Source organism: Phalangium opilio, unplaced genomic scaffold (assembly GCF_054372755.1).
Source record: "Phalangium opilio isolate 3A_F unplaced genomic scaffold, DU_Popi_V2 ptg000209l_1, whole genome shotgun sequence".
Lineage (NCBI taxonomy): Eukaryota > Metazoa > Arthropoda > Arachnida > Opiliones > Phalangiidae > Phalangium > Phalangium opilio.
The window spans coordinates 5,213,633-5,226,963 of record NW_028324217.1 but is presented as its reverse complement, the minus strand read 5'-3'; the positions used below and the strand labels follow the sequence as shown (position 1 = coordinate 5,226,963).

The window sequence follows — 13,331 nt, the reverse complement described above, 5'->3', positions numbered from 1 at the left end:
TCGTCCTTGGCATAATTATTGCAGAGGATTCTGGGACCAAAGACTATAAGTGACTGTGCCATTTAAGCCCGACTATATAGTCTTTGTTCCGGTATTTCAGTTGTTTTGAAAAAGTCGTCTGCTTGATCGAATTGATCTTGACGTCCGAGGCTTAGGCTTAGTACCTGTTGTTTACTTGCCGTTTCGGAACTGTATACTGTGAAAATGTCTTTCCCTATTGGTTTTAAAGGTAATCCGGCATTGTGCTTAGATGAATTTCCCTCGGAATCGTCAATATTAGAATTAGATTTCACCGTTTTTTTAGTCAAAGATAAATCTCCTAAGAAACATTGCGTGGCAACGGTGGCTGTGTTTACACTATGCAAAGGCTTATCTTGAACTTTGATTTTTTGGCGAGATTCGACTCTATTTGTTTCTATATGACACATTACCGATTTATTTTTTTGTTGAACTTTCGCTTCTAATAGCGAATTCCACTCACTGCTCTCGGAGCGCCCCCATGGAGCCATATAAATGGGAGAAGTAGTTCTCGGCTTCGTTAAAGACTGTTTTTGCTAAATCAGCGTCTCCTATATTTATTGCTCCATGGGGGCGCTCCGAGAGCAGTGAGTGGAATTCGCTATAAGTAAAAATTGCACTGGGTGCTAACATTTTTGAACGACAAAACCATATCTTCTTTCAATTCTTCATCGATAAAGAATAAATCTTCTCGGAAGGAATCCGCCATTTTAAAATATACAAATTTCCGACAACCGACTTCCGTTTCCACACAGCGACCGTTTGGTGGCGTTTTTAGAATAACGGCGCTTGAGAATGGGGTGCAGGAATGGGGGTTAAATAAGGGGGATTATAAGTAACTTGTGTTTAACGAAGAAGCAATGGGACTCCAGTAACTTCGGTTCATTTACTTCTGGTTTAGCCTATCTTATTTGAAATGCTTCTTAAAATACCATTAACTTTTGCCTTTTAAAACTGTGATATGAAATAAGAATCTTTTAAATTTACTTGTTTCCGTTTTCGAGAAACTAGGCTCCAAGCCATATTGCCCTTTAAATTCTGTGATAAGCATTATCATATCAAATAATAAAACAATAAATCTAATAAAAGATTAACTTATGTTCCTAGAAATAATTCTCCAAGTCAAACTACCTTTCATCTGTTATGCTAAAGATTCATATTTATTATTTAATAAACATATGTTCCTAGAAATGATTCTACAAGTCAGACTACCTTTCATCTGTTACGTTAAAGATTCATATTTATTATTTAATAAAAAAATGTTCCTAGAAATGATTCTACAAGTCAGACTAACTTTCATCTGTTATGTTAAAGATTCATATTTAATAAAAAAAGTGTTTATTAGCAACGAATGTTTGTGTTTATTCCAGAATTACATCACAGTTTTCTTGAATATATCCAACATAATCTCGCTATGTAGACAAAATATATTGCAATAATTAACCACAATAATTTACATTGCTTTAAATTGGTTTGTTTCAAATTCTGAAACATGTAAACTATTGTAGTTTGTGCATTCAATTTCAATATCCAATTATCCATTCTTTACCTTAAATTTGCAAAGTTTAGCCATTGGGGTTGTAAAGTTCAGTACTACAATGGATGGGGAATATAATTGAAAATTATTCAACGATAAACAGAAAAAAAAACACTTCTCTCTCATATTTTAAAGCCCTAAAAGAAAAAATAACTAAATATCCTTAAATTTGAATAATCAAATACCCTTGGGCCTTGGCAATAGCAAAAAAGTCAAAAACACCATGGTCAATTATTCGGCGTTCAGCCTCCTAAATTCAACAATATTATTGAAAATAATGTAATAAAAACTCTTCCCTCGAACATTTTGCACGTAAAAATAACAAAAAATGGGATGAAAATAGTTTGAAAACTTTGAAATTGCTTCCCTATTCGTATAATCAATGGCCTTGACAAGCAAAAACAAACATTCTTCCCCCTCGGGGGTCTCTCGGTGACGTCAGACCAACCGCCCGCGAAAATTTGAAAATTCCGAAACTCGATCGAGCACCCCTTGCCGTTAGCATTACTTCGTGACATGTGGTTTATGCACGACGGGGCACCCCCACATTTCAGCCGTGCAGTTAGAGAACATCTTAATGCTACGTTTAATTTGAGGTGGATTGGGCCAGCCAGATCTCCGGATTTAAATCCGTGCGATTTCTATCTTTGGGGTCATCTCAAAGACATCGTGTACAAGAATGAAGTCCGTGATGAGGAAGACTTGCGAAGACGAATTATTGAAGGTTGTCAAACAATCAGAGATGTTAGAGAGAAACTATTGAAATTGTCTCATATTTCTAAACAAGTTGATAAGGCTGAATTTGTTTTAGTCTACATTTTCGAATATTTTCTTGTTTTAGGGGCCAATGTTTGGGGGGCCATATCTTCGTTGCAAATTCTTGTACACCCCATGTTCTTTGACACTTTCCACTCAGTTTGACCCAAAGAACACGCCCCTTGATTTATGGCAGACTTATCAGAAACACCCTGTATATATACCAGCATTACTTTGCTTAGCCCGTAGTCCTCAGGTAGATCCAACGCGCGGTTCCATTCTGTAGCTTTCACCAAGGTAACGTCTCCAATGTATTTTTCAGCAGTTTCGTAATTATAGATCATGTTGATTCTTTGAAAGGTAGCTTCTACAGCTTCTTCGAGATCTTTCCCATTTATTTCCATTCCTTTAGCTTTGCGTAAGTAAGCGCAAATGAATTTACTTAGGTCTTCAAAGTTGGTCAATGTTTTCATGGCGTCCAAGTTCTGGGGATGTAAAAAAGCATTCTTGAGGATGACCGTTTCCAAAATTAGTATAAAACAAAACTTTGTCTTCTATCATGCTCTGTTTAAATATGGGTCGAAAGGATATTTCCGATAATATTATATGTAAAGGTAGACCCACATTAATGAATTATAGACTTCAGTCAACAACAAATTTTATAATGTAAACAATGTTATTTCAGTCAAGAGTTTACCAAGGTATTCTCGTTGCCGATGTACAATTGCGCAACCTTTTCCATTACTTGAAAAGCTCCTTTTTCTTGAAAAGTTTTAAGATCACCGTTAACGTCTTGACGCCTTTTTCAGGACCATATTGCTTTTGCAGGTATAATGCCATTTCAAACGCCACTAAGGCGCCGAATGAGTAGCCGCACAGGTGGTAGGGACCATCTGGTTTAACTTCACGAATTTTCTAAATAAAGGTGCACGCCAATTGGGTAATTAGATTGACGTCTAGAGAAAACCACCTAAAATTATCTTCCCAACCACAAACTTACATCAACATAATATCTCGCAAGTTCGGAAATTGCCAAAGGCGCGTCCAAAGTACTTTCCAATCCAATGGCTGAGTTATTCAAATGGGAACTCATTTTTTTTAACGACACTGTATTACCTTCAATTGGGTGTACAATAAATACGGGTTTCTTAGATTTAATGTTATTGAGTGGTACAATGGTCTCAGAAGAAATCAGTAAATTGTGAGTTTTAGAGGTCAGTTTTGATTGTTTATTGGGTTTGTCCGCCGAAGATGGCTCGGGTGCAATGTTTTGCTCCGAACCAATCTTAGCCAATGTATCAATGTTTAAATCTCGAATTTCTTGCATAGACAGATGTAGCTCAAATTCTCTTTCAAGCATCTGTCTAACTTCCACAGCCATGAGAGAATCGAGGCCAAGCTCTCCGAGAGTCGTGTCTCTGTTTAAACTGCTAATGTCTTTCAAACCTAAATTAAAAAAGCAATTAAAAAACTGTCATAAATGAACGCCTGAATATAACAAAATTGAAAATGGTTAAGAGTTAATCAACTAGATTTTTGCTGATTCACCTAATATGCGACAAATTGATCCAATGATATCCTTCTTCGAACCTAAAGACTTATTTTTCTCAGCCGGTACAATACTGGAGACGACAGCCATACACGTCTTGTTGAGCAAGGCTTGTTGTGATATTTGCAGAAAGTAGTCGAGAGTGGATAAACACGAGTGCATCCTCTGGGGTAATGATCCACCAATCACAATATCGTTTCCACCCATCGTTTCCATTACAACGCCCACGTCACCGATGGCTCCCCATTGAATTGCCAATCCAGGAAGACCATCCTTTTGTCTTCGCTCACAAATCCTTGCCATGGTTGAGTTGGCAAAACCGTAGTTAGTCTGTCCAATGTTGCCTCTACCAGAAGTGACCGAAGAGAAGACTACAAACCAATCCAGGTCAGGGCACATCGCTCGGGTGGCTAGATCTAAGTGAACCGTGCCTTTTACTTTGGGGTCGGTGACTGCTATAAAATTTTCCACTGATTGATTTCCCAGAACTGCGTCTTTTAAAACCATGGCTAAGTTAAAGACCCCGCCAACAGGACCAAGCTTGAGGGCCTCCTGTATGAGGGCGTCGGCACCTTCCTTAGTCGTGGCGTCATTCGTGGAGACTTTAACAACAACTCCATTATTGCTCCACTTCTTGAGGCACATTTTTTGATAACCAGTTCGAACACCTGTTCTCGAAGTTAACACCAATTTATGGCACCCTTGCTCGATCAGCCAATTAGCCAGTTCCAAACCGAATCCTCCCAGCCCACCAGTTATGACATATGTTTTATCCGGGTTACAGTGGGTTTTAGGGATTGCCGGAACTAGAATGGGAGTGGGTCTGATTTTCTTCAACTCTTCCTCACGAATTTTAATGACAACCTTGCCGATGTGCTTCCCGCTGGCCATGAAACGAAAGGCGTCCTCAACTTGATTCGAGGCAAAGACGGTCCTTTCGAGCGGTCGAACCGTACCATTTTCAATGCCCTCAGTTCATAAATCATTAATTTGACGTTTTACTAAGTCGTTGGCCTCGCTTTTGTTGAAAAAGGCGTCCAAAAGAACTCCGTGAAAGATAATATTCTTAAGGAAGGCCGACATGCCCAGTGGGCTGTTCTTGGAAAGGTCATACTTGCCGATCTCCAAGAAGCGCCCGGACGGCGCTAAGCAACGTACGCTGCCTTGAAGCTTTTCTTCCGATAACGAGTTCAAAACCAAGTCAACACCTATAAGTTAGTAAATAAAAATTTTAATAATTTATATGTGTAAGCTGTTTTACTTCTTAGTACAATTCTGACTTATTAACTGCGGAACTCGAGTACGTGTTCTGCTGTTAAGTTTGTATAATCGCGTGGAAAATGTAAAGAGCTGAATGAAAAAATTTGAAAAATTCCAAAAAAATGTGTATACTGAATACGCAAACAGGGACTTGGCAGTACTACGTCATGCAACGTCAGACTACCTTTCACTAGAGCTAACACATACCAGGAGGAGGAGCTTATATAGAATTCATTCTGTTAAAAAACATACCATAATGGCGCTGGGGGCGGAGCTAAGCCCGAATTGCCAAGTCCCTATTGGACGAATATTTAAATATATAATAAATATATAATAAAAAAATTGCCCCATAAATGAAAATTTGACGACGTATATTCAGAATTTGTGCTTCTGATAGGTTTTGATTTAAAATTTGAAGCGGGAAAAGTGTGGTTACCTCATCGTTAAACATGTGTTTCTCTTTATTTTAACGCTTTTGCAAGTTAACTAACCTCTTCTGTTGGTTTCATTTTTGATGTCAAACTCGAACGAAACGTCTCGAGAGTTGCTAATATGGTTGTCTTTCAATTGTGGAAACCGCTTCTTAAGGTACTCTCGCTTTTCCTTGGAACCCACAGTGGTGAAAACTTGACAACCCATACTTAAACAGACTGCAATGGCCGCTTGTCCAACGCCACCACTTCCGGAATGAATTAGAACACTTTCGCCCGGTTTTATTTTTCCTCGAATAATTAAAGCATAGTACGCCGTACTGTATGCCAGTGGAACGGTGCTGGCTTCTTCCAATGTCCAATGATCGGGCACATGCCAAAGGAAGCAAGAGTCTGCTAGTACTTCCGTGGCTATTGCTTTGCTACTTACTATTCCCATAACACGTCTCCCTTGTTGAGTGTCTTCTCGACCAGAGAATTCGAAGCCCAAAATGCATTCATTGGGTGACAAATTACCTTGTGGTAAAGAAATAGTAAAAGTCATGTGTCTTAAAACAAAAATTGAAATTAAAGCAAAGCGCGGGTCAGTGGATCCCCTACAAGTTGACTTTCATTACGAACTCCAGTTTTGGCTTGGCGAAAACAGGAGGCATTTGTGGGCGGGATTTATAAGTGCACTTATAAATCCCGCCCACTAGCCTTCGACAAGCTAAACCCGGAGTTCAGGAGGAAAGTCAACTTGTAGGGGATCCACTGCACCCGCGCTTTGCTTTAAGTCTTACCGGGAAGAGCGTTTGGTGGTAGTTTTCCGGTGGCTATCATGATGTCTCGAAAGTTTAATGACGAATAATAAATTTGACAAAATTTTGAATCAGGTTGACTATGTATTGGGTTGTGAAAACTGAGAGAAGACATAACCCATCTTAAGGTTGACAAGTCACCACGAGTTTGAATATCGACGAAGGCATGTTGAGTCAAAACAGTAGAACTCTCGCTTCGAGGAGGAAGTCCAAAATGACGATAGGTACCCCAATGACCGTTGCTTCTCACATTGAACAAAAGATTCTTCTCTACCACTTCAGCATAAAATGGGTCCGCTGGGTCAAACTGTGGTAGAGGCTCATAATAGTTTGCATTGAAGACGCATCTAAATTATGTAACAATTTTAATGTACAGTAACACTTTGATTAGCCATATTACAAGTCGTTCAAGTGTAACGCATACCGTATTTTCTGCCCACCACCAGTTTCTTGTCGAAGACAGTTGACCAAGCCGATAATTCCGGTATCAATATTATTTGCGAACAACCACAAATTTTCACCTTCAGAAAAATCATCTAGATTTTTCACTGCTTCTTTCAAAGGCTCAACCCAAGTATCGTAGTTATGGTTATCTATCCTCAACACCGTCTGTTTGGGAATCGCATCTAATGAAGCCTTTTGTTTCCTCATTATATAAAGATTTGAAGATAGACTGTCTGATTTCTTGGCGATCACAGTAAGCCCAACGCTCTTACTAGCCGCAACAATGTCCTTTTCCGATAACATTTTATCATAACCGCGAGAAAGAAGTATCTCCGCTGGTGATAAACTCGTTCTTTCTATTAGAAACACGAAACCATTCCATTTGGTCGCCTGCGCAACTGATCGCAGTGCAGTTTTAAGACATATATCTCAACGCGCAGCTGCACGGAGGTCCTTAGCGACAACCAAGTCGTAGGAGTCCGAAGGTGTCTCCTTCGAATGCAAATCCCAGGAAATTACTTTGACATTGTCACCAAGACTGGAATAGTCTAAGCTAGAATCTTTAACCACTTCACCGACAGTGTAATTGGCTCGCATGATCAGGTGGTATTTGCTGATGTAGTTAAGCAAGTATGGTGCGATAGTGGTTTCAACCGCTAACTCCAATATATTCAGTTTCAGCATGTTTGGCGTGTTTTCTACTACCAAATCCAATGATGCTCTTAAACATTTCTCATATAACAAGGATGTTGAGAAGATGTCTTTGGCGAGTGATGTCTTGTTATTTTTCACTACCTTATCTATGACCCCTTTCAGGTCATATCTGGTTCCGGGAGACAATAAGACATCGAGAATATCTTTCAAAGTTTTCAGCATGCTGTGTTCATCGGAAATCTTATCCAAGTACGAACTGACCAGATCGTCTGAAGCTTCTTTAGAGCCACGTAAAAATTCCAGTATTTGAGAGCTTCATTCTTGCCACTGGCTTTCAAGATTCTTCTACAAACTGCAGAACAAACATTTTTATATTCAACCAGAACGTTTTTCTCAAGGTCTGTCAATATGCTGTAGTCGTTGTTAGGGACGAATTTATATTCCTCAAGAATCGAGGGACTCTGAGCGCCTTGACGTTGACGACGTGCTGCTGCGCTAACTCCAAGTCCCTCCAATTCTACTCCTCCAGAAGAACACGCGTTGATGTAAGGATCAAAAAATATTTCTATTTCTGAGACTTGAGCAGCGATCGGTTGCCTCCTAGGATCAATTTTAACCCGTTGCAATTGTGTCGGTAGATAAAGCCCTTGGTTTTGCTGACCCAGGATGGGAAATTGAAGCATAGCATCCATGAATGTCACCCAATTTCCATCCCATCGTAACTTGCCATTCAAACTGTTTGACTCTACTTCAATAACTCCCTGGAAAGTGGGTCCGTACTCGTATCCCCTCAGAAGCAGTTCCTTGTAAAATTCTTTCTTATTTATTATGAAATCCGTAACCTTGTCCTTTATTATGGGTGACTTCTTTATTTCGTTTTCCAAATTCAAGGACGGGTCTTCTGGTACATAGATCTTACCGCTGACAACCACCGAACTTCCTTCGCAAATTTTAAATTCTCTGTTTTGGTAAAGGGCTACTTGGAATTTAACATAACCTGTATCCGGCATGATAGTGGCACGATGAAGAATGACGTCTTCAAAAACTACGGGTAAAGTCTCGAAATCACTCATCTCGTGTTTGGCCAGGGATTTCCAAGCCAGCATGAGGTAGCCAGTCGCCGGGTATAATACACGTCCATCAATTTTGTGGCCCACAATGTAATAGTCCTCCTCGGAAGAACTGGATGAGTTTGCGTAAAATGAATTTACCAAGGTCGGTTTAGTGTCCACAAAGCTATTCATCGTTGGAACTCTGTGGAATTTAGAGTGGTTCCATTTCACAAGAGTTGAGAGTCTAGGAGTTCCACGAGGGACTGGATAAGATATTGGAGAGTACAAATTCTTTGTAGCTGGGTTTAGACCCAAGTTGTATAACCTAACAAGAAGAAGGTTAAATCAGAAATTCGACGAAGGCGAAGTTACTCGATTAAATATAACTCACCTTCCAATTGATGATAAGAAAATGTTAAATCTTCAGAGTCTTTAGTATTCAACGAAATGTATTCACACTCCGACCCAAGCGCTTCTTTGATTATGGATTCCAGAATGCCTTGACAGGCTATCTCTACGACAAGCGCATTCTTCGGGACATGCTTCATGGCTTCGTGAAAGAAGACTGGCGATGTTATGTTGTTGGCAAAATATTCTGGAGAGCAGAACTCCACCAATGGAGCATTCCAGCCTTCATTAAGCACTGATGAACTAATCCACTGTCTTTTTCGTGGATGACCATTAGAAACAACTTTACTCAAAGTATTTAACAACTCTTTTCCGAGTTCAACTTCTTTAACAAAAACTCCTTGATCCCGCATTTCGTCCAGAAATTCTCTAAGGCTATGAGGAGGTCCAGCTATCGTAACGCAATCGATTGAATTTTTACAGACTGGAAATACGCCTTCTGGACAAAGAAAGTTAGCCTCGCGCCATGATATTCCGACAACAGCCATTTGTCCTACTGGTATTTGTGCACGTTCGCAACACCTGGCAGTCCAGTAAGCGGCCAGGATAGTTTCTTTTGCAGTGAAACTACCATCCGCATATGCGCAAGCGAATTCACCCACCGAATGTCCCACTATACCTTCTGGAAAGATATGTAGATCTGCCAACACGTCCACTAAGGCGATCTGAGTGACTACTATCGAGACGAAGGAAGTTAGGAGGCTGCAATTTTCATTTAGACCTTTGTTAATTTTTTCAAGCAGGTCATAGTCCAATGGTTTTAATATCTTGGCTGATCGCCTTATGGAATTCGCAAAAGGCTTCAATTGCATCATTTCTTTAGTCGCCTTCGGGCACTGTGAATCCAGTCCAGAAAACACAAACCATACGGGTCGAATGGTCGATGACGCTAGTTCGATATGTTTAATGAGGTTTTCCTCGTAATTTTTAATTAGCATGAATCCTCTGAACGGCATTCCACTCGTTGGGGCTTTGGAAGTCTCTTCTAGTAGTGTCAAAGCTTCGTCCGTGAATCGTTGCTTATGAATCTCGTCAAAAACGTTCTCTACGGCTTCTTTCGTTCGTCCGCAGCATAAAGCCAATCTTGGAATGGCTCTCGAGGAAGATCGTTGATTGTTTCCTTCGGGGCTGCCTTTCAAAATAACGTGAGCATTCGCTCCGCCAAATCCAAAACTACTGATACCCACTACAGCACCGGCTTTCAAAGGTGTTGCTTCGCTTACGACCTTCAAACGCCCATCCAGTAAGCTCGTAATATTTGAATTAGGGGTATTGTAATGCAAATTTGGCGGAATTAGTCCCGTCTCCATGGCAATTAGTACTTTCGCTATGGACGCAAGTCCTGAGAGAGAAATATTTTCAATTTAAGGAAATATTTTTAAAATAATATCTATATTAAATCAAGGGCTATGTGAATTGCTTTTCGATGTTTCGTTATTCCCCCAATGACTATATTTCACGGTTACAATATACTGAGAATTTCTCATAAGTCTATCCTAAATTAAAGGTTGTGTTCTTTGGGTCAGACAAATATTGGTCACTAAAACAAGGAAATTAGCTCACATGATGAGTAAGACATGCCCATCTTTTTTGGTCATTTTCAATAGCCTCCAGTCTGAGAACGTTAATTAGCCTTTATCCATCAGAAGTGTACTTTTATACACTAAATGGTATCGTAAAAGTTGTTCAAAGTGTTATAACAGAGTGGTCATTTTGAGCAATACCTCTAAAGACGTTAACTTTGATCGAATAAAAGAAACAGTAACTTGAAGCCCCCTTTTTACTACACTTTGAACTCTTTTTACATCTCCAGCTTATGCTTATTCTAACTTTAAATGAACCATTCTGCTAGATAAAGACTTATTAACGTTCTTTGTTATGATGTCTCACTCCACATGTGTGCCAATTTGCGAGATTTTATTGGCCTGTACATCCGAAACTAAATGTTTTGACCTCATGTTCCTTGACAATTTTCACTCAGTCTGACCACGAATGGACTGACCCAATGAACACACCATTTATTTTATGGTAGAAGTATGTATTTTTTACAATTTTTGGCAGAATCTTCGGTTATTAGTCTTGCAAACTAAATTCATTAGAGAATGGAAAGTATCTAAAAATGGGCTTTTTGCAGATTGTGGGTGAGCTTACGTGATATTTCAAAAACTTCAGATTTATGTAGAACAATGGCTTATTGGGAGAAATAGCAACATACCGGAGCTTCCTTCAGCGTGTCCCATGTTCGATTTAGTTGATCCAATTAGTAGAGGTTCGGTTCTGTTTTTAAGTATTACATTTAAAATGGCCGCTGCTTCCGTAGGGTCTCCAACTCTGGTACCAGTGCCATGAGCTTCAAGATACGAATAATCACTTTTGTCCAAATTCGCTTCGCCTAAAACAGCTCGTAACAAACGTTCTTGCATTTGAGAAGATGGAAAAGTAATTCCTACAAAAAGGATTGCATTTAAAAAACATTTACCATTAAACATGTGAATAAACTTGGTGATACAGCGTATAACGAAGCCTAGCTATTGCTATACTGACACTGCATGGCATAACCCACAGCAAAAACTACTGTGTTATCTTGCAAATGTTTTAACCGTAGAGACAGGGGGATTTGTCTTTATAAAGCTGAAATGGATTTCGAAAGTAATTTCAATAATGTAGGCAGGAAGAAGGGAATTTACAGCCCGAGTAACTGTTTTTATGATATTGCCACCTAAAATACAAATACCATTGTTTACGCCTGCCTTAGCTTTCTGCCTGCTAAGCACTTACAGAAAGTAGGGAATATGGAGAATGTACAATGGTGCAGGTTTTGATTTATCGCTGGTTGCTGTACATTGTTTTACTAAAGCCAGATAGACATAACAATATTTATTTTTCTTTGAACTAATTACGATTTATCTCTTGTTAAATTTTAAATTTTGGGTAAAAGAACCGATTGCAGTAACATACCTTCATTTTTCATTCCGTCAGCATTGACTTTGGTGTGCACAACAGTTGCGTAGACTCTGCGAGCATCTTTGGATTTCTGTAAAAGTACCGCCGCTATGGTTTCAGATCGTACATAACCATTTGCGCTGTTGTCGAAAGCCTTGGATTTTCCGTCTTTGCACAACAAACCCAGCGAGTGAAATTGTAGAGACGAGGCAGCTTTAAATATGACGTTCGCACCGCAAACAATGGCGGCTTCACACTGGTTGCTACGCATTGAGATAACGGCTTGATGGAAAGCGGTTAAAGTGGAAGAGCACGCGGTGTCCATGGCTAAACTCGGACCTCTGAAGTCGTACTCAAATGAGATTCTTTTAGACGCTATAGACCGGGTACTACTCAAAGGAATTATTCCGCAAATCTTATCAACATCGGAAGAAAAAGCTTCTTCAGTCTCGGAGATGCACTGGCCAAGAAACACTCCAATGTTTTTGCCTCGTAAAGATTCAGCGCTATACCCTAGAAGCAATAGGTGTACCAATTAGTACAGAAAAAGATGTTACTTATCATAATGGGACTCATATTCATAAAACTCGATAAGGTACATATCGGAATCTTTAATAATTATAAAAATTCATACCAGCATCAACAATGGCCTCGTAGACTACCTCCAACAGAATTCGTTGGTGGCAATCCATATTTTCGACCAGTTTTTCATCAAGACCGAAATAATCGGCATCAAACTTGGTAATATCATTGAGTCTTCCCTGTCGAGTTGGAATTCCGAATATACCTATCAAAAATAGATAAAATTAAAAGGTAGCATAAAAACGTAATCAATAACCTTGGTACCTGATTTCCATCGGCCGCCATCTTCAGATACGAGGTCCAACTTGTTAAACAAGTTATTTTCAAATTCGTCCATTTCGTCACTTTCCGGGAACCGTCCGGATATTCCGGAAATGACTATGTCGTCTTCGACTTCCCACTTTGGCATCTTGTAGCTTGGTCTTGCGTTTTTGTCATCATGGTTTGTCTCAAGGACAGTTTCCGGTTTGAAATCACTATTTTCCCACATGGTTCCTTTAAGATAGTATTATTTCAAAAATTATTATTTCAATCAGGAGTTACACACCCAACTCCGTGATATTTGTCGGTGGTCGAGTAAAATGTTAACAAAAGCGCACTCACTATAGAAAATATGAATAACAGTTTAAATATGTATTTATGCAACTACAATAAAACAATCTTAATTACGTTTTAAACATTGAACAAGTCCTTTAAGAACACGACACAACAAGATTTTTGTACAAAAAAATTTGAGAATACATTTTACAATGATGTTGATTAGTTGAAACATATCAAATAACATCTTTGTGAAATGTATTCTCGATTTTTTTTGTACGAAAATCTTAAGCTGTTATTTAAATTCTCTACGAGAGGGGTCGACAATTAATTATGAAGAATTTTAAACTAAACAAAATA

General features: G+C 39.2%; 3 protein-coding genes across 3 annotated transcripts; all 3 read right to left on the bottom strand.

The window, feature by feature from the left end:
• Positions 1-1,436: 1,436 nt before the first annotated feature.
• LOC149618610 (fatty acid synthase-like) lies at positions 1,437-6,811 on the bottom strand. Its single transcript, XM_089855457.1, is given in 6 exon segments — positions 1,437-2,796; positions 3,009-3,226; positions 3,312-3,757; positions 3,860-5,068; positions 5,612-6,067; positions 6,334-6,811. Coding segments are annotated over 5 exon segments (2,418 nt in total). The 5' UTR covers positions 6,467-6,811; the 3' UTR covers positions 1,437-2,796; positions 3,009-3,052.
• Positions 6,812-8,770: 1,959 nt separating this feature from the next.
• LOC149618609 (fatty acid synthase-like) lies at positions 8,771-10,420 on the bottom strand. Its single transcript, XM_089855081.1, has 2 exons — positions 8,893-10,420; positions 8,771-8,826 (listed from the first exon to the last, which is right to left on the bottom strand). Exons 1-2 carry the CDS (start codon positions 10,217-10,219, stop codon positions 8,807-8,809), a joined length of 1,347 nt encoding a protein of 448 aa, XP_089711207.1. The 5' UTR covers positions 10,220-10,420; the 3' UTR covers positions 8,771-8,806.
• A 663-nt stretch (positions 10,421-11,083) lies between these two features.
• Positions 11,084-12,924, bottom strand: LOC149618608 (fatty acid synthase-like). Its single transcript, XM_089854511.1, has 4 exons — positions 12,699-12,924; positions 12,487-12,639; positions 11,868-12,365; positions 11,084-11,355 (listed from the first exon to the last, which is right to left on the bottom strand). The coding sequence occupies exons 1-4, from the start codon at positions 12,922-12,924 to the stop codon at positions 11,084-11,086; spliced, it is 1,149 nt and encodes a 382-aa protein (XP_089710637.1).
• Between the last annotated feature and the right edge of the window lie 407 nt (positions 12,925-13,331).